Genomic DNA, 20,948 nt, shown 5'->3' on the forward strand with positions numbered 1-20,948 from the left:
ACACCAGAAGTGGCGGAAAGACACAGGCTTTGTAGCCAAACAGAGCTGGAGCCCATCCTGGCTCTGTCACTTGCTGCATGATCTTGAGGAGTTATTTAATCTCTTGGAACCCCTCTGAATTCTCACTGGTAAAATGGGAATAAAATTTGTAGGGAGCATGAAAATGTGCCTTTCAGATCACCTATCACGGGGAATGTAGTCGACAAAGCACCCCGTGGCTATGCTCTGAAACCTATCCCTGGGTTTGGACCAAGGTCACGCTTCCCACGGGCTGCTGCCAACAAATGACTGGACAGGGCAGGGATACCAAGGTAGGTCCATTCCTGCAAGATGGAGTCTCTTCCAACTAATGCCGTGGCTCTCGGGTTCCTGGTCAGCCTAGCTGAAACTTGCTTAGAATCTCCCTGCAATCTAAGACTTTCTTTCCTTTCTTCCTTCCTGCTGTCCTTCACAGGAGTAAGACAGGCACTGAAGTCTGACGGCTCTCCTGGCCTCTTCTGGCTCCTTCCACAATTTCCCTTGCTGGCATTTTCCCTAGTAAATCTCTTATATTCAGTCCCATCTTGGGGTTTGCCCCTTGGAGGATCTGGACTAACATAAAACTTAACCTCTTGGAGTCTTTCTAAGGATAATGGTAGGTAACCATGGCTTCTATTATTACTAAGAAGCTTGCAATTGACTTCTATTACCCTGTTTTAGGAGTGCTGCAATCTGTTTGGCCATCATCTTCCCCATTCTAGATGTACAGAGTTGATTTTTTTTTTTGTAGCCTCCACACCCAACATGAGGCTTGAACTCACGACCCTGAGATCAAGAGTTACATGGTCTACCAAGCAGGCACCCCCAGAGATGATTTTTTGACCTTTAAGACCATGACTTTCTACTTATTCCTATTTGATTTAATATTTTAGGATTTGATCCATTATTCCAATCACTATGCAGCCTGACTTAGTTATACAAATTATGCCTTATTCATTGGTGCGCAGAGTGGCTCACAGCAACTCCTAAGGTCTGACTATTAAATTGTTAGGGATTTTGCAAGCCAGTTTAGTGTTGGTTGCTTGAAATGCACTATGGTTAAGGTGTCTGCTCCATGACATTTGACAAGTGTTGGAGATCAGGGCTTTTAAATTTTTTTCAGAAAGCCAGTTTACCAGCACGCTACTGATTCTTCTTCCCAGATGTGCCTTTGGCACAGATAAAAATTTTCAATGTGTTGGGACAAAGAGCAGAGCCATCGAGTTCCATAATTCGGTAAGGCAGAATCAATGGCTCGTCCTGGCAATGTCCACAGCATCAGTGCACTGCAGAGATGCACTCCGTGGGCCTGTTTTCTGGAACCTTGGCAAGAGCCTCGACAGACAGAGAAGCCAGAGGGAGACAGACTTTGAAGATTAAATTTTTTTAAAATCTGGGATCGTCTTATACTTAAGCCAACATTTTGTCAGTGGTACTATCAAAAACAGAGATTTCCTCTTGTCTTGCTGTCTTTGCATGGAACTGGTGGTAGACAGACCATGATTCTGAATCCCCCGGATTCCACAGAAGAACCTCAGAGGCCACAGCGGAAAGGGGAATAGTTTCCAAAAGGAGGCGTCCAGAGTCCCCCCACCCTGAGCCAACCAAACTCTTCCTGTTCCTCTTTCATCATTTTATATGTCTGGATTCCCATTTAAGAGAGCTTTGTAAAATGAACTTTGGTGGTTAAAAAAAGAAATGAAAGCCACTGTCTTAGTCATCTAGGCTATAAAATCAGACCACGCTCCCTAACTTTCAAAATGAAGAAACAGTTACTTATTCTGAGAAAATTGCTATAAGAGCTATACCTCTTACCTGAATTCTCCTCAATAGGTTCAAATATTGAAATCGTGTCATCACTGAGAAAGTACGAAATAACGAACAACCTGTCCACATCTGCACATTTGTGTGTGAAGAGTTTTGCAAAAAACCGGAGTATATTGCTTATGTTGCCATAGCTAAATGGAAGAGAAATGAGGGTTACAGCCTTATTACAGAATTAAAAAAAAAAAACCTGCAAAAGGTGTGCTATTTTTTTGAGGTATAACTGATTTACAATATTATATTAGTTTCACCTGTACAACATGATTCACTAAGACCACTGAAATAAGACTACTCAACATCTACCACCCCACAAAGTTATATATTTTATTTCTTGTGATGAGAACTTTAAAGATCTACTCTGTTTGCAACTTTCAAATATGCGATATGGTATTATTGACTATAAACACCATAGTGTATTACATCCCAGGACTTCTCTATTTTATAACTGGAAGGTTGTACCTTTTGACCCCCTCCACCCATTTCACGAACCTCCCCCATCTGCCAGGTGTGCTACAGTGTTACGGGAGTAGCATAAACTCTCTGAAGTTGAGAAAGTTCAACGACCTTATTTTTTTTTTTTATTTCTTTTCAGCATAACAGAATTCATTGTTTTTGCACCAAACCCAGTGCTCCATGCAATACGTGCCCTCCTTAATACCCACCACCTGGCTCCCTCAACCTTCCACCCACCCCCTTCAAAACCCTCAGACTGTTTTTCAGAGTCCATAGTCTCTCATGGTTCACCTCCCCCTCCAATTTCCCTCAACTCCCATCTCCTCTCCATCTCCCCATGTCCTCCATGTTCTTTGTTATGCTCCACAAATAAGTGAAACCATATGATACTTGACTCTCTCTGCTTGACTTATTTCACTCAGCATAATCTCCTCCAGTCCCGTCCATGTTGCTACAAAAGTTGGGTATTCATCCTTTCTGATGGAGGCATAATACTCCATCGTGTATATGGACCACATCTTCCTTATCCATTCGTCTGTTGAAGGGCATCTTGGTTCTTTCCACAGTTTCAGTGACCGTGGCCATTGCTGCTATAAACATTGGGGAACAGATGGCCCTTCTTTTCACTACATCTGTATCTTTGGGGTAAATACCCAAATACCCAAATAGTGCAATTGCAGGGTCATAGGGAAGCTCTATTTTTAATTTCTTGAGGAATCTGCACACTGTTCTCCAAAGTGGCTGCACCAACTTGCATTCCCACCAACAGTGTAAGAGGGTTCCCCTTTCTCCACATCCTCTCCAACACACGTTGTTTCCTGTCTTGCTAATTTTGGCCATTCTAACTGGTGTCAGGTAGTATCTCAATGTGGTTTTAATTTGAATCTCCCTAATGGCTAGTGATGATGAACATTTTTCATGTGTCTGATAGCCATTTGTATGTCTTCTTTGGAGAAGTGTCTGTTCATATCTTCTGCCTATTTTTTGTTATGATTATCTGTTTTGTTTGTATTGAGTTTGAGTAGTTCTTTATAGCTCCTGGATATCAACCTTTTGTCTGTACTGTCATTTGCAAATATCTTCTCCCATTCCGTGGGTTGCCTCTTTGTTTTGTTGACTGTTTCCTTTGCTGTGCAGAAGCTTTTGATCTTGATGAAGTCCCAAAAGTTCATTTTCGCTTTTGTTTCCTTGGCCTTTGGAGACATATCTTGAAAGAAGTTGCTGTGGCTGATATCGAAGAGGTTACTGCCTATGTTCTCCTCTAGGATTCTGATGGATTCCTGTCTCATGTTGAGGTCTTTTATCCATTTCGAGTTTATCTTTGTGTACCGTGTAAGAGAATCAACCATCTTCTTATTATTTAGGCTTTAGATCTATATGCAGAGAAATTCTCTCAGTTTATTAAAATCTCTCTTATTCTTTAGATGTCCAGGGTAACGCACCGGGAAAATGTACCCAAAACAAATGTCATAAACACACTCCTCAAACCAGCTGCTTTGAACAGCTGTTTCCCACTCACGAGGCTGGTCAGCAGCCACAACAATCATGTCAACAGGAAGGATAGCACCTGGCCTTCACTGGTCTAGCAGCAAGAGGGTGTGTCCTGTCAGTGCCTGGAGCCATGACCCCATGTCCACCTCCCACATTCTCAGGCCCATTTCCATGCTTCCTTCCAGCCCCAAATCCTCTCCTCCCTGAGCCACTCCCCTAGCTCCCCAGTATCCCTCCAACTCCCTTCAAGAAAAAAATTACCTCTTCCCTTGCAAATGCTAGAATAAATATGCTAGATTAAATATAGCTCTTATCACTCATATTGTGAGTGGCTATTACAGGTCTGTTTCCCCAGGACAAGGATTGTGCCTTATTAGCCACTGGCTAATACAATACTTTTTACATTATAAGTACTCAATAAATGTTGGTAGAGGTCATGAAAAGATCCAGGTAGATTAAAATTAGCACTCAGAATTCTATGCATGAATAAAATAGTCTAGTGACTATTGAAGATGGGATCAAATTCTAGAATCAAAAGTTCCCAAAGTTGACTGCCTGGTCATTGAAGAGATTAATTTATGGTCCATGAGTGGAAACACGTCTGCGGAAATCAGCTAGTGAAAGGTGGCCTTTGTAAAATACTAAACCCATGGGGAAGTCTTTGGTAACCAAAATCATTACCTCAGGGAGGCACAAAGTAAAATAAATGATGAACTTCATCTATTCCCTGTCACAACTCGAAGCTGGGAGGCCCTCGCTTTCAGATTCTCCTATGCCAAAGATCATTCCTTCCCAGTGGTCACAGAAAATGAAAATACAACAACAAAACAACAAAATAGAACAAAACAAAACAGAACCTATATTTCTGATTTGCTTTTCTCTGCCCCTTTCTCCGACTGTCCAAAGAAGCAGGGCTGAAAAAGCATGGCACCAAGATTCCCAGCTACGTGCACATAAGGCCTCCCGTGAGGTGGAAAGCAGCAGTTTGGAGGTTTGCCTCTGGGAACCCTGGGGCAAAACAGCTGGGGCTCCACAGCTCTCTCTTCCTAGTTTCTGGTTTCCCTGGCTTCAGACAGACCTCAGAGAGCATGGGGGGAGCTATACCTTGTCAACCATCTTCTCTGGTACATAACTAGATTTATTAGCAACAAACAGATTTGGTAACCCCTGTCTCATGGGGGAGCCATTAACTTTCACAGATACCGGAAGTATCCCTGAAACAACAGGAAGGAGGTTTAACATCAGGCCAAATGAACACTACTGTAAATTTAGCTTCTTAGAACTTAAGTGCGTTTAGAAGTGTGTATGTTAAGTGTGGGTTTTTCACTTTCAAAATGCCATTTTTTTTTTCACCTAAGTCTTGTGTTCTAGAGAGCTCGTCCTTCAGGAATATAATTTACTCAAAAAAAAATCTTTAGAGTGGCAGTTCACAAAGTTTGTTGTGTTTAGAAGTCACCTGGGGAACTTGTTAAATATATAGAATCCAGAGTCCTACCCCCAGAGATATGGGTTCAGTAGTTAGCTTGTATCTCCAGAAACCTGCATTTTTAATAAGCTCCCCAGGAGGTTCTGATGAAGCGGCCCCCAGAGCACACTTTGGAAAACACTGCGAGTTATCTTCAGCTATTTCCTTGACTAATAAGCTAATTATCAACATTCTCTAAACTTTTTATCACAATACTCCCTCACCCTCAAAAACCCAGCATATTCCCTGCTTCCTGTTATACCACCTACCTTGCTCCATCTGCCCTTCTGGGCCATGGATAGGTTCAGACACACCCATCTGCAGCTACCTGTCATGACCACACAGAACATACAGGTGACCCTTGAACAACACAGGTTTAAACTGCACAGGTCTATGTAGACGTGGATTATTGTCCTTGCTGTATTACAAAGGCGGTATCCTGTAAGGAAATCACTTGGTCATCCACTTCTTAGTGTCTATTCACTCCCTTTGTGATCTCTTCTAGTATCAAGTCTTTAACTACCATCTACATGCCAATGACTTCCAAACTTCTATCTTTAACTCAGACCTCTCTCCCCAACCCCAGGTACATATAAATACATTTATTTGTTCTATATATATATATATATATATATATACACACACACATATATATCTTATATTTTGTATTTAGGAGACATCTCACATTTCACTTGTGAAGTTCTGTTCTTGCTCCAAACCTATTCTACCTACAGTCTTTCCCGTCTTGGTAGACGGCAATTCTATCCTTCCAGTTGCTCAGGCCAAAACCTTGGGAGTAATTCTTAATGCCTCTCTGGTTTCAGACCTCATGTCCAAATCTGTCACAGAATCCTGTTAGCTCAAACTTCAAAAACAGTTCCAGAATCTGCTACATCTCATCATTTCCATGGCACCCACGAGGATCGGAGCCATTGTAACTTTTCTCTTGGATGGCTGTGGCAGGCTCTGGAGTAGTGTGGACTCCCACCATTGCCCTTCTGCTGTCTACTGTCAACAGGGCCGCTGGAGTGATTGCTTTAATATGTAAATCAGATCAAGTCTCTCCCCCTGCTCTGATTTCCCAAGGGCTCCTCTTATCACTCAAAGTCAAAAGAACCCTTACAATGGTCTGCAAGGCCCTATGGCATCTGAGCCCCCATTACCTCTTCTAATCTGTCTTCTCTGCCCTCTACCCTCATCTTCTATCTATGTCAACCTGCTCTTTGCTCAGGGCCCTTTACACCAACTGTTCCTTCAGCCCAGAACATATTTCTTCCCTTTAGCAAAGCCCATCCAGACCGTGCTATTTTAAAAAATGAAACTGGTGGGTGGGGGCACCTGGGTGGCTCAGTGGGTTAAGCCACTGCCTTCAGCTCAGGTCATGATCTCAGGGTACTGGGATCGAGCCCCGTATCGGGTTCTCCACTCAGTGGGGAGCCTGCTTCCCCCTCTCTCTCTGCCTGCCTCTCTACTTGTGATCTCTCTCTCTGTCAAACAAATAAATTAAACCTTTAAAAAAATGAAACCAGGGGTACACTTCAGCCTCACCCTGCCAGTTCCTCTTTATTCCTCTCATAGCAACTTATGACCTGCTCGACTTCGTCCATGGTACTTAACACCTTCTCCATACTTACAGAATGCCCTTCTCTGTTAGCCGTGATGTGCGCTGTCTGCCTCCCCCAGCTAGACTGTAAGTTCTAGAAGAGTAGGACTGCATGTCTGTTCTGTTCAATGATGGATCCCAGGGCTTGGCACACAGGCAGATGCCCTGTGAGTGTTTACGGACCAGGAAAATGAATGGATCGCTCAGGGCTACGTACCCACTGAAAACCTCAAAAACAGTGAGAGCTATACTCTCGGGGTTGGAAGAGACATGAAGGCTTACTTAATGATGAGAAAATAATTTCTTAACAGGAAGCAGCATGATGAATGGGGACAGCAGGTGGACAACACCTGAAGCAAGTCAGAGATGCTCCATGGCTATTTATCCCTTCCTTCCCTTCTGGGACAAAATATTTAATGAGCCTCAGGCATGCAGCCAGTGCTGTTCTCACTGTGAGGGAAGCAGTAAAGCCAGTCCCTGCCCTGAAGAACCTCTTCATCTAGGGGACACCACGATTCCAGGAACAAGTAATTGCCACACACTGTGAATCATACAAGCTCTGGGGAAAGAAAGGTGAACTCCAGGAGTCACACTTCTCTGGTTTCAAATCCCAGCACAACTACAAATGAGCTGGGAGAGCCTGGGCAAATGGCATAAAATCTCTGACCCTCAGTTCCCTTGTGTGAAGAATGGGTATGACAATGTTATTTATTTCATGAGGTTGTTTTGAAGAATACATTAGATCAAGTATTATAAAGTACTTAGCATACCATAATCGCAAATTGCTTATCAGCAGTAATATTATTATTATTATTATTATTATTATTACAACTACAAGAGGTATGAACCACCAGAGTATTGTGGGCACACAGAGAACAAAGTAACTAATTCCACCGGTGCCGGGAGAAAGATACTATTCTGGTTCTCCCAAATCAGACTAGACAATCTGCCCGGCAGGCCACCGCAGTGAATTTTTACCCAGAAAATAAAGGCCTTCATTCCATCAAAAACCTCATATGCTCTAATTTGGAACTATTTCCTCCTCCAGCGCATCAAAGTAGATCACCAGTAACCTCATACAATGAGTAGCACCCAGGAGATTTCTAACAGCAACATACATATAACCGACACACATCACACACAACTACACATCTCAAATCCCACTTTATTTGCATGAAGAAACTGTCTTTTACGTGGTTTGTGGGACCATCTTCCCTAGGTTCTCACAGTTTTAAAACCTTGAGTTATTCAAACTCATGTGTAAGTCTCCAGCTGAATGTGCCAGTTACTATGGAAACAAGGTCACTGTGTGGGAGGAGCTTGAAGGAAGTGTATTCCTGGCTCAGAGCAAGCAGTGGACAGAAAGAAACAAAATTAGACACATTTGTGCCTGTGCCACCGTCATCCAGTCCTGACAGCAGGACGAGAAAGTGGAATGCTGTCTACGGTCCGTGCTCTGTGGGCAAGTTGATGCGGTGTAGACAGAAAGAGAGAGACTAAGGCAGCTACCCACAAGGAGCTCTTTTCCCCCCTGGGTTCCAGAAGCAACACCCTAGATCATATTTCATCTTGTTTACTTATAAGAAAAATTCCCTCTCCTTTTACAATAGGGACATTCTTCTTGCCCGCCTCCTTCGGGTGGCTGCCCTAAAAAACAGCAGTTAGTGAAAAGTATCCATCAGAAGTCCTGCCCTGAAACCTCACAGTAAACTCTGTTATCCATAAGGAGGATGGCGTATGAGTTGGTATCGCCCTGATGCGACTGAAAGCAGTGGTTCTCAAAGTCTGGTGCATATCAGAACCCCCTGGAAGGCTGGTTAAAACACAGTAAGGGGTCCTATCACCCCCCAGAGTTTCTGCCTTAGTAGGTCTAGGATGAGGCACAAGAATTAGTGTTTCTAACCAGTGTGGGGACCACTCTTTGAGTAGCATCTATTCTAGCACTTAAAAAACAAAACAAAACAAAACAAAAAACCAGAACCCTAAAGTACTTCAAAATAAAGAATTGGCTTTTTTAAAAAAGATTTTATTTTTACGTCATCTCTACACCCAGCATGGAACTCAAACATACAACCCTGAGATCAAGAGTCATAGGCTCTGCCGACTGAGCCAGCCAGGTGCCCCAAAGATTATTTCTTTAAAGTTTGCAAAGGCCATCATGTCATGGCAAAGACAACCTTTTTGACATTCTATGCAATTCTTCATGTATTTTTGTCATTTTTACGAGCACTGCAAAACAATTATTTTCTCTATGTCAAAATGGTTCTACGATTGCATCTGATCCCATTAAATTTTATATCAAATTCAGGATGCTATCTTTTTCATCTCCTTCTCCTGGTCTTACTACATGTTCCTTTATCATTTTGCTCTACCGGTTCTCCTGACTCACTACTCCCCTCATGCAGGACTTCCATGGTTAGCCCACATCCTATTCAAACATCTGCAACCTTTTCCCGTCATTTTTTCGTCCAACTTCTTTCTCCGGGGCCTCATCTCCCCGAAGAAGTAAAAAAGTGCCCATGGGCAGTGCCCATATTCTACACACATGATGTGCAGATTTTTCCTTGTATATATTAGGAATAGTTTTGAAAGTCATCTTTTGAAATTATATTTGGCCATGGGAGCAATCTACGGTTACTAAACTCAGCCAAACTTCTCAAAGGAAAACAACAGCAGTTGTCAAATAAAAGTCTGAAAAATACTTCAGAGTCACTAAAGCCTTGAGACCAAGGGTAGGCAAACTACAGCGTGTGGATCAAATATGGCCAGCCACCTGGTTTTGCATGGGCTGTGAGCTAAGAATGGTTTTCATGTTTTTCAATGGGTGAAAATATCAAGAAGATATTATTTTGTGATATGCAAAAATTATATGAAATCCAATGTCAGTGTCCATATACAAAGTTTTATTGGAACCAGTCACACCTTTGTTTATGGACTCCACAGATGCTTTCACATTATGGTGACAAAACTGGTTGGTTCTAACAGAGGCCCTATGGCCTTCAAAGCCAAAAACATTTAGTATCTGACTCTTCAAGACAAATTTTGCTGACACCTACTCTATACCACTTCCAAGGGACCATCTTGAGGAGATATATGTAAGGAAAGGCAGCATAAACTGGGGGTAATATAACTTTAGGGGCTTCTAGCTGACTCATTAAAATAATCACTCAAGTGCGCACTTCGGCAGCACTTATACTAAAGTTGGAACAATACAGAGAAGATTAGCGTGGGTGCTGCATCATTAGGATGACAAGCAAATTCATGGAGTGTTCTATAGTTTCAGAAAATAAAAATAAAAAATAATAAAAGAAAATAACCAGTTGGTGGTAGAGAAAAGGGAACCTTCATGCACTGTTGGTGGAAACGTGAAGTGGGGCAGCCACTCTGGGAAACGGTATGGAGGTTCCTCAAAAAATTAAAACCACCATATGATCCAGCCATTCCACTTCTGGATATATATTCAGAGAAAATGAAATCAATAACTCAAAGAGATACCCACACCCTCGTGTTTACTGCGTTATGCACAACAGCCAAGACATAGAAGCAACCTAAGTGTCCAGTGACAAACGGATGGATACAGGTGTATGTACACGCACTGGAATATTATCCAACTATACAAAAGGAGGAAATCCCGCCATTTGCAACAACATGGATGGACCTCAAGGGCGTTATGCTTGAGTGAAATAAGTCAGAGAAAGACAAATACTGTATGATCTCACTTACGTGTAGAATCTCAAAAACAGATCAGATTGGTGGTTGCCAGAGCTCGGGGGGTAGAGGGTGGGTAAAATGGGTAGAGGGGATCAAAAGGTACAAAATTCCAGTCATAAGATCAGTAAGTCCTAGGGATGTAATAATGTACAACAGGGTGTATATAGTTAACAATACTCTATTGTATATTGAAAAGTTATTGAGGGACCAGATCTTAAAAGTTCTCATCACAAAAGAAAAAAAAAAATAACTGTGGGAGATGACTTACATGAACTAATCTTCTAATGGTGATCATTTTTTCAAATGTATACGTATCCAATCATTATGTTGCACACCTTTAAATTATATAATGTTGGGTCGCCTGGGTGGCTCACTCAGTTAAGCGTCTGCCTTTGGCTCAGGTCATAACCCCAGGGTCCTGGGAACGAGTCCCACATGGGGTTCCTTGCTCAGCAGGAAGCCTGTGTCTCCCTCTGCCTGCCCCTCCCCCTGCTTGTGTGCCTGCGCACTCTCTCTCTCTCTCTCTGATAAATAAATAAAATCTTTAAAAAAAATTATACAATGTTATATGTCAAGTATACTTCAATAAAACTGGGAAAAAAAATAACCACTCAACGAAGAACCTCTTAATACTTGCATGTTAATCAGTGTCATTAAAAAGCTATAATAGGATGTTCCTGAACTCTTAATTTCATGAGCTGAGTGTCTTCTGTTCTGCCCTGAGGACTATGGTATAAACCCGAACACATTTGGGAAAGACCAGACTGAAGTCATGGTTCCCTCAAGCACCTGTCTTTTTCCACGAACTTCCTGAAGTTCTTCTGATGAGGTGTTGGCCTGAGGCCTATGCAGGAGCGGAGAGAATCCTCTTCAGAACCAAAGCCAGTATAAGGTGGAAATTTCCTTTCTATTTTTGGAGGAGGTGGAGCCTTGCACAGAATTGAGGTGAAGTTCTCTATAACAAAACAAAGGCGAACGAAACATCAATATTTTTTTTTTGCCCTGATTGTGGCTGTTTTGAAAGGTTTGTTATGTTTTCAAGATGGACATGGAGATCTTTGTGGACTATTTTAAATTCTCTCAAACAAAACACAGCAAAATCCTGGGAGGAAAACCACAGAACTCACTCAATAATCGCCATTGGTTCGAAAGAAAGAAAAGAAAAAAAAAAAGAAACTGTCTATGTCAAATAAGTAAACATTTATCTTTTGTCATCACACCCCCATGTCTGACTATTTTTCATTCTTCCCTGATTGTTCCAATGATACGAAAATTCAAACTTGGAACTTTTTGCCACCCACCCTCTGTTTTAACCTGCAGCTTAGGCCCCTCCTGCCCAGTCAACACTCACTCTTCAAATTCCTTTCCAAACAGGACTGACTCCTATTTTGCCTCTACCTTTCCCCATGCGCTGTCCTCTCCTCCTGCGTCCAACTTTTTTTTTTTTTTTTAAAGATTTTATTTATTTTTATTTGACAGAGAGAGATCACAAGTAGATAAAGAGGCAGGCAGAGAGAGAGGGAAGCAGGATCCCTGCTGAGCAGAGAGCCCAATGCGGGACTTGATCCCAGGACCCTGAGATCATGACCTGAGCCGAAGGCAGCGGCTTAACCCACTGAGCCACCCAGGCGCCCTCCTGCGTCCAACTTTTTCAGGCCTCTCTCTTTCCTCCAGCTCAACCCCAGGCCATGGCACTTCCCCATCTAGTGACAAAACAAAACCAAAACTGCTCACCAGCCACCGCTCCGGGTTGCTTGCTCTAGTGACTGCCCAAGAAAAGACTACAATGAAAAGACTACCAAGACTTTTCTACCAAGAAAAGAATAAAATGTGACAAAGCAAAAACAAAAAACGAAATAAAATAAAACAAAACAAAACCCAAACACACACACACAAATAAAACTGAAAACAAACAAATACACAAAACTTTAAAGCTAACCCCTGCTTACTCGCTCACAGAGGGTGTTACATGGAAATACCACTGATTTTCTTTCTGTACTTTTTATCTGTGAGGAAGGAGAGATGGACAGAGAGCTTCGGACATATGTGTAACACCCTGGCAGCATTCAGGCCCTCATTTGTGAAGCTGTAGAATGTCTGAGAAGCAAGTGTGCTCTCCAAAGGGAAGAGACGGTTGACCTGAGAGCTCCAAGTCACTTACTTGGGTTTGTCCCACCACAAAGGGCAAAGAAAATGCCAGGATCTTTCCAAAAGCAAAACACAACAAGAAAACAACTCATGCAATCTAACTTCTACTCCTTCCCCAAGCTCTCATATCCCATAGGTAGTGCCATTCAGGACTCAGAGTAGTTTCATATAAGCAATGATTTCCTTTTCCACTGTCAAAGTCCTAGCAGAGGCAAGAGTACAGATTTAGAGCACACCTCTATCGCTGAAAACGTGCATCAATTTGTCATTCAACGCAACCTAACTCTTAAAATTGAGGGATTTTTTTTTTAACAGATGGATCAAAAGGCTAAGGGTCTGCAGCTATTTCTAATTCTGATTTGAAGACATTTTCAACTTTCACATTTCCTTAGACTTCCTTATTCCTCAGCTTTGTGTGAAATCCCCTCAAGCATGATTCCCAAAAGAGTCCCGTTCTATCCTAACAGAAACCGTTCACAGAACACACACTGGCAGAGAGAACACCATCAGAGCTTTCTCGCTGGCTCAGTGAGAGCCAGCAGCCAGACAACCAGTACAGAAGTGACAGCGAGCCTCTCCTATTGCTATTTTTGTGGCAATTAAAATCTGGGTGATAAAGAGGCAAGTTCAGATCTTGGAATTAGGCAGAACTGCAGTAGACCCTATTGTTGCTAACCATGAAATCAAACATGCCACTGAGCGGTACCGTCATTTCAGGGAAAGGACCAGAGGCTGGCAGGGAAAGCTCAATGTGATTATTAGAAAACTGGGGCATGATCCACTTCTAACAGCGGACACATCCATACCGACAACTCTCCATACTAATCTGAACAGTGTAACCGAAAGAGGATGCGTACTGAATCACAAAGTAATTAAGAATGCATTCTATACCCCCCCCCCCAAATTACAGGTTTTATAACAGCCTTGTTTTCTCAACTACATAATTTTTGCAACAGATTTAAGTAACAAAAGAACCAAGTTAGAGCTTTCCTCTGCACCCACAGTGCCATCTAGTGTATAAACGCCAAGGATGGTTCCACTCCACCTTGCCTGACTTTTTGTCCCGAGTACATCTTTCTGGATACTCTGACCCAAGAGCTTATGTCTCTGGATAATTGTGTACCTTCACAAGGCTTGGGACTTGCCCCTGAATATGCTTCCTGTCTTTGGTGTTCCAACATCCTAGCATCCTGCATGTTTTAGGTATTACAAACTATTTGTTGGATACATGAAAAATGACACATTTTTATACACAGCATCTTCCCAAATATCTTCTTCAACGGCCCTCTGCTGAACCCTGGGACACATCTGGCTTTCCAATGGTCTGACTCCTCTAATTCCAAGTGACTTGCACAAACATATATACTGAATGTCCAGCCATGATTAACTAGATTCCAACAAATTTGCAGAAAGGTGATATGTTTCTCAAATGAATCTTAATGACCCTTTAGAGTGACAGACTATTTGCCATCTCAGTTGGAAACTATGCTGGAAAAAGCCTTCGATCACCTCAAAGCTCATCTTGTATGTTCTAGTAACCCACATTTGGAGAGGCCTGAAGCTTACATAATTTGGAAGAAGCTCTTCAATACAAAGAATGCCAAATTATGAAGACAAAGTCAGGTCCAGGGCCTTGGACTGGGGCTCCTGCAAAGGAAGAACCCTAAAGCTCGAGCTTCATGAACATCAAAGCAAATGCCCCCCTGCCTGTATAATACCCAGGTCAAATAATTTGGGTGGAATGTTCATTTCTGGGCCAAATCATTAGTGAATCGCACACTTCTGAGCTGTAGCTAGAAAATCCTTGGGGACCATCGATTCCTCAATGCACTGTACTTCATAGGGGAAGACAAAGGGATAAAACTGTTCCACGCACTAAGGTCATATCGTGCAACCAGAAGCAAAGTCTACTCCATTGCTGTAGCCTGGGATGGCTCATCTGCTCACATGACTATTAAGTTCCCATCCTGGATGTCCCACTGCTTCCTGCACCAGTTCAGAGTTGATCAACAGTCCAGAAGTAATACCACAAAATTAAAGATGTTTAAAAACTGTGCTCATCCTTCATGTCAGTACAGCCTCGGAAATGTTCAAGAACAATGGGGAACGGCTGGACTTTTACTTGTTGGTTGTCCCAGCTCCTAAGAACGGATGACCAGCAAGTCCTCCTATAGCAAAGAAATAATAACCCAAGGCAGGAAATTCTAGGTAAGAGCTGTTTGCATTCAAGTCCCTGTTCCTTCAGTGAAAGAAACACATGCTGGAGCCCCTGGAGCCTTTTCTAACCTTTATGCTACAGGAAAGTCCAACAGGCCTCCATCTGCCAGTCCGTGTTCATCCACATGAAATAATGAGGGAGCGACATGCTAATGCCCAGCAGGTGAGCCAGGGCCGGCGGGATGGCCAAGCTGCCTGGTGGGGTAGTCACACTGGAGTGTTTTGTGCCAGAAGTCGACGGAATTGCTTTCTCCTTAGAATCCTTAAATGCACAGAAGAATCTTCTCTTTTTAGGAGGCAAATTGGGTTTTACACCAGGGTACAAATCGCTCTTGGAAAAAAGCACCTGAGGCTGCATTTACGAATGTCCCCTCTGGCTTCCTCTTAGGAGGTCCCTGGTTCTGTGGTAAGCACTTGCCAGCTCCTTCCTGTGGGGCCGCGGGGTGGAGACACTATGCATTTTACTGACCACAGTTATTGACATGGAAGGAAAGGTGATCTCGGGTATGGGCAGGACTTTGTTCAGGTCTGAGCTCCCAAAATACCGAAGTACAATGTATAGAATTTGGTCTTATGAATTTGGAGAAGCAGAATGAATTATCAACCAAATGAAAATGTCAGAAGTAACGGTATCCAAGTAACATGAAGCATCTTAATTTAACCTTACCAAAAAGTCAGAAAAGGCAATGTAAAGATTATCAGAGAACACGGATTCACAACCCACCCACCCCCGCCCCCGCTGTGTCGTGGATATTTCTAGTCATTACTTACATTAAGTACACTGTTGTTACTCAAGAAATGTTGTGTAATAATAGTGTCTGTTAAATGGGATATTTTAACATATGTTATGAGAAATATAAAAAGTCAGCGTGACTATAAAATGCATCATAATTTTGCATTTGCATAATTTTCTGTTTAAACGCATAATGCTCGTGTTATATTAGCTTTAAAGGCACAAACTGGTTTTTTTTTTTTTTTACATAATACATAATCCTATAGAGTGAACAAAAGAAGTGAGCAGGAAGAAATTAAGCGCTAGGGCTCAACAGAAATGGACCATGGGTCACCTGAAGCAGATCCATTTGCCAAGCACAGCTGGATACAGAGTACACCAGTGAATTCATTCTGCCTTGGCAAGTTCCCTGCCAACAGGTTAAGAAACTAACAGTGTCCCATGTCTCACCAGCACCATGTCCATTTTACCAAATGCCACCTTCAGAGTCTCAAAATTAAGGGGACAGACAAACACCAACCAGATGTTGGGCTCTAGGTTGAAGGGATCCTATGATGGTTTGGAAACTTTGCCCCATCCTTTACATAATCGTTCAATGGGACACAAGTCAGTGTTTTTGGTTAACTCATCATATATATATATATATATATTTCAAATTTTAAATAGTCAACACTGAAGGTTTATTGGCTTTAAATAGGCATTGACATTTATAAAAAAACAAATCTCTGGGGCACCTGGGTGGCTTAGTGGGTTAAAGCCTCTGCCTTCAGCTCCGGTCGTGATCCCAAGGTCCTGGGATCAAGCCCCACATCTGACTCTCTGTTCAACAGGGAGGCTTCCCCCCGCCGCCGCTCCTCTCTACCTGCCTCTCTGCCTACTTGTGATTTCTGTCAAATAAATAAATAAAATCTTAAAAAAACCAAAAAACAAAAACCAAATTCTCCTATACAAAGACCTATGGGCCACTAGCCACTTCCTCCAATAGCCATCACATGCACTTTCCTGGCTGCCTCTTGCTCACAGTCCGCAAAACCAATATGCCCAACTGTGTCCACAGATGAGGAAGAATGTTGGGAGACCCCACCAATTTGACCCCATAGGGCCCACACATTTTGCCTAATCGGGCATTGCAGCTGCAGTGGAACAAATTCCCTTAATGTACTGAAGAGTGAAATTCAATGTCCTTTTTTACTCCAACGCTTTGTGATTGGTACGTGCCTTCTCCCACGAGATATGAATTCCCAGGAGGGAGGGCACCTGGTGGCTGTTGCTTAAGTATCCGACTCTTGGTTTCAGCTCAGGTCGTGGTCTCAGGGTCTTGGGACTGAGCCCCGCATCGGGCTCTGCACTGAGTGTCAAGCCTGCTTGAGATTCTTTCTCCCTCCCTCTCTGCATCTGCCCCCTGCCCAGCTCTCTCTAAATAAATAAATAAATAAACAAATAAACAAACAAATAAATAAATAAAAATTTTAAAGAGAAAGAAAGAGATTCCCAGGAGGCCAGGAATACTCCACAATGGAACACCAAGATCCGTGAGGTGCTCGTCTCATTCTAGAGAAAAAGCACCTTGTCTTCTAGAAAGCTGTAGTTGCTTCTGGCCTCGATCTCTTCCCCAGGGAAGTGTGCTCACAAGAACACTCCAAGGTTTGGAGAGGCGTGCAGGAGTAAGCACTCCTACCCCAGCCAGACCCCAGCCTGGAAGGTCGGCAACCTCCGCTACCCCCACTTAGCCTAGGGCCAGCAGGTACCTGGAACAGGGCCCAGGAAGGGGGCAGAGCTGGCTGGCAGGTTTCACAAATGAGGGGTTTGTTTTTCAGGTCTCGTATCAGATCCTCTGCCTGCTTCTGTCATTCTCATAACACCATCCAATGTGCTATAGGTTTCCACTCTCCTTCCAGCCCAAGAAACTCTTTAACTCTGTAGCTCCTAAGTCCTACTACAATAACGTGTGCCTAGTAGGTTCTTAATAAATCACCCGTCTTCATTCTGAACTGAACTCATCTGAATAGAACGGATACCCAAGAAGAGAGAAAGCTGGAAACATAGCCAGACTTTACCAGCAAAGGTAGAGCAAACTGACACAAGAGAACTCCCCAGAAAACTCAAGAAGCAGTATAACCATTGTAGTAAGCAAGAATTCAGTGAAAAGCAAAGCATGCAGATTCCCATTTCAGTTGCTCGACCAGAAAACACTGACCCCACATTGCAGTAAGGCAGTGGGCTGGCTATAAAGGAAAACCGAAACCTCTGGCAGCAGGCAGGCAAGTTCGAATCTCAGCTCACCCTCACTCACTGCATAACCTCCGACAAGTGAGCCCCTTCCAAGCCTCAGTTTCTTTACCTCAAAAATGGAGGTAATGAGCCCAGAATCATTGTTAGGAATAAGGAAGCCAACAAAAGCCCAACAGAGAGCAAATGCTCCATAAATGGTAGCAATTATAAGCTTAGACTTTCAAATCCACAAGTAAAATCTTACGTACGGGACAAAGATTCCAAGTTTTAAACTTTATTTTCTAATGGACATACGTTTCGCTTATTCGCTTACCAATTCCATATTTTGTCTTATAATAAGTCTTCGTGAATTCATCACAGTCACAAAGAAGCACTTTCCTTCCCCACACGTTGATGGTGGCTCCTATGAACAGGTCATCATCTTTGTAAAACTCTTGATCTACTTTTCCCAGCTAATAAAAATAAAGGAACAAAGTGTGGGCACCACAGACCCTCCAAAGAGGTAGGCATCCATTCCCGAAAGAAACATAATTGCAAAACCAAACCAAACCAAACCAAACCAAACCAAAAACCCACCCCTCAATTGTATCATTTACAACAGGATTTTAAAAATCAAGCCAAAACAAGCAGTCAGGTGTTAACACTTGGAAAGTCTTTAAACACACACTTAAGCATGTTTGGTGTGGACAGACAGCGATGCGTTGCATATGCATTTATATAGTCATTAACTTCATTCACAGTCAATCCCCCAAGAGAATCTGTGACTCCCTGCGCATGTCAGGTTCCAGGAGAGCCACATTGGAAAGAGCAACAAAACATGAGGCTCCTTACCTTGTATTTATCCAACAGGTAGCCTTTGACTCGGTTCTCTCCCAAGCCACTGTACACATTAAGAACTGTTCGATCTGTTATCTGGCCTGGCTGATAGACTCCAGGTGGGCCGTACTAGAAGACAGAATGCAAACGAAGTGTGGTGGATGGCCTACTAAACACAGAGCCGGGAAGGGTGAGGGGCTCAAATGGGAAATATGCATCGTAAGTGAAGGGGTGTGAACACACCACCCCAAAATATGTCTCTTGGGTGTATTGATTATTTTGAGCTGGTTATTTTTAAGAAACGGCAGGGACAGGAAAAGCTGAGTACCAATTATTCCTCTGTATAAAAAAATGTACATCTATAAAGAAATCTCCATTTGAAGGGGCGCCTGGGTGGCTCAGTGGATTAAGCCGCTGCCTTCGACTCAGGTCATGATCTCAGGGTCCTGGGATCGAGCCTCGCATCGGGCTCTCTGCTCCGCAGGGAGCCTGCTTCCTCCTCTCTCTGTCTGCCTCTCTGCCTACTTGTGATCTCTCTGTGTCAAATAAATAAATAAAATCTTTAAAAAAAAAAAAAAAAAGAAATCTCCATTTGTAAGAGTGTCTCCCTCTGTGTACCAGGAAAAGAAAGAAGACTTGTACTCTCTAAAACCTCTGATTAATGGAAAAGATAACATAAATCTATCTAACAACCTTTCTCTTGTTTACTGTGCTTTCCTCGGTGACACACTATAACTGGCCTCCTTCCCACCTCCCTTGGCAGTTTGTTCCATCTTTAAGAGGAGATGATGTTTAAGACGGTGGCTTCAGCCATTTCAGGGAGTTACTCCATTTTCCTTTCCTTACAGGAGGTATGCAGGTAATTAAATGTTTGTTCGTTTTTCTCCTGTTAATCTGTTATTCTGGGTGTGTGTGTTGGGGGGCGTGGTCTCAGGCAAGAACCTAGAATAGAAGGGCAGAGAGAAATGTATCTATCCTCTCGCTAATACAGTTCTTCTTGGCCATCACACTCCATGTACCTCTCCCTATACTTCCGTACCCATCCTTCAAGGCCCTGATCAAGGCCCATTATTCCCCTGACCCTTCCCATGCTCCTGGCCTGTCCCCAGTCCACACCTCCATAGCACCTACCACAGGGTTAAAGCAGCCCTTGTGGTTCTCTGAATGCCTCATCGGCAGACATCTTTTCTCTGCACTCAACTACGAAATGCCCTGAGGAAGAAACTGTGCCTTGCCATCTTTACTCAGCTTAGCATCCTGCCCAGTCCTGAGCTCGGGAAGCACTAGCTGGCTGTGAGACAGAGGCAGCATGGCGAGGCACAAGAACAACAGAGCAGGAAGGGGAGATGAACCATGAGAGACTATGGACTCTGGAAAACAACCAGAGGGTTTTGAAGGGGCGGGGGGGTGGGAGGTTGAGGAATAAGGTGGTGGGTAATAGGGAGGGCACGTACTGCATGGAGCACTGGGTGTGATGCCAAAACAATGAACACTGTTATGCTGTAAATAAACAAAAAAAAAAAAAAAAAAAAAGAACAACAGAGCACAGTCAGCCTTTACCAGAAACTGCGGCCCGGAGAGACCCGCAATGCTCCTCGGTTCCATGTACTGGGGGTGGTCCCAGCAGCTGCGGGAGCTGCGGGAAATCTCATAACTAACTTATGCAGTAATCAGTGTCTCAAGTCATATACAGATGAGAAATCTGAATCATCCCTGACACGTGCGACATAAAATGCCAAGTTCAAATGTGTGAATTTAGGAGATGTGGGGTGTAAGTAAGCCACGTAACAGAGAAAACCAGTGCATTTGGAGCACATTCTCTATTTGCCACTTACAAGCTACAGGACTTGGAGCCAGATATTTACCTTCTGGGAACTTCAGTTTTGTCATCTAACTGCGATAATAGTACTGATTCCTTGCTTTCTCAAAGGATGTTTAAGTGTCAAGGGAATACCTACTGCTATTTTCTCTCTCCCCCATGAGAACATAAGTTCCACGAATCGGGACTTAATCCATTTTCTTTCACACTGTAACCTCAGAGCTGGCACACAGTTGACACTTGATAAATATTTGCTGAATGAATGAATAAATGAATCAAATGATGTCAAGACACACTGTAAATGTCAGGTGCGTCATTATTATTTTATAATTAGCATATCAGTCAGAGCCATTCTAAAAATGGGCTTCCCAAGTACCTCTTGGCTGCCCACTGTGCATACCCCAGAGTCCCGTCTGGG

General features: G+C 43.0%; 1 protein-coding gene and 1 non-coding gene across 4 annotated transcripts in view; one reads left to right on the forward strand and one right to left on the reverse strand.

Annotated features, from left to right (window-relative positions):
• Nucleotides 1-20,948, reverse strand: part of EFHC2 (EF-hand domain containing 2) — a 186,729-nt gene that overhangs the window by 78,115 nt on the left and 87,666 nt on the right. For all 3 annotated transcript variants that reach the window (XM_045994580.1, XM_045994581.1, XM_045994582.1), the window contains 4 exons: nt 18,727-18,840; nt 18,209-18,347; nt 11,355-11,520; nt 1,834-1,976 (listed from right to left, as the gene is read on the reverse strand). In XM_045994580.1, coding sequence (XP_045850536.1) covers nt 1,834-1,976; nt 11,355-11,520; nt 18,209-18,347; nt 18,727-18,840 — 562 coding nt within the window. The remainder of the gene's footprint in view (nt 1-1,833; nt 1,977-11,354; nt 11,521-18,208; nt 18,348-18,726; nt 18,841-20,948) is intronic.
• On the forward strand, nt 10,026-10,135 carry LOC123935692. Its single transcript, XR_006816972.1, has one exon. It is a non-coding gene; the product is annotated as a U6 spliceosomal RNA (small nuclear RNA).

The sequence above is a fragment of the Meles meles genome, chromosome X (genome assembly GCF_922984935.1).
Source record: "Meles meles chromosome X, mMelMel3.1 paternal haplotype, whole genome shotgun sequence".
NCBI lineage: Eukaryota > Metazoa > Chordata > Mammalia > Carnivora > Mustelidae > Meles > Meles meles.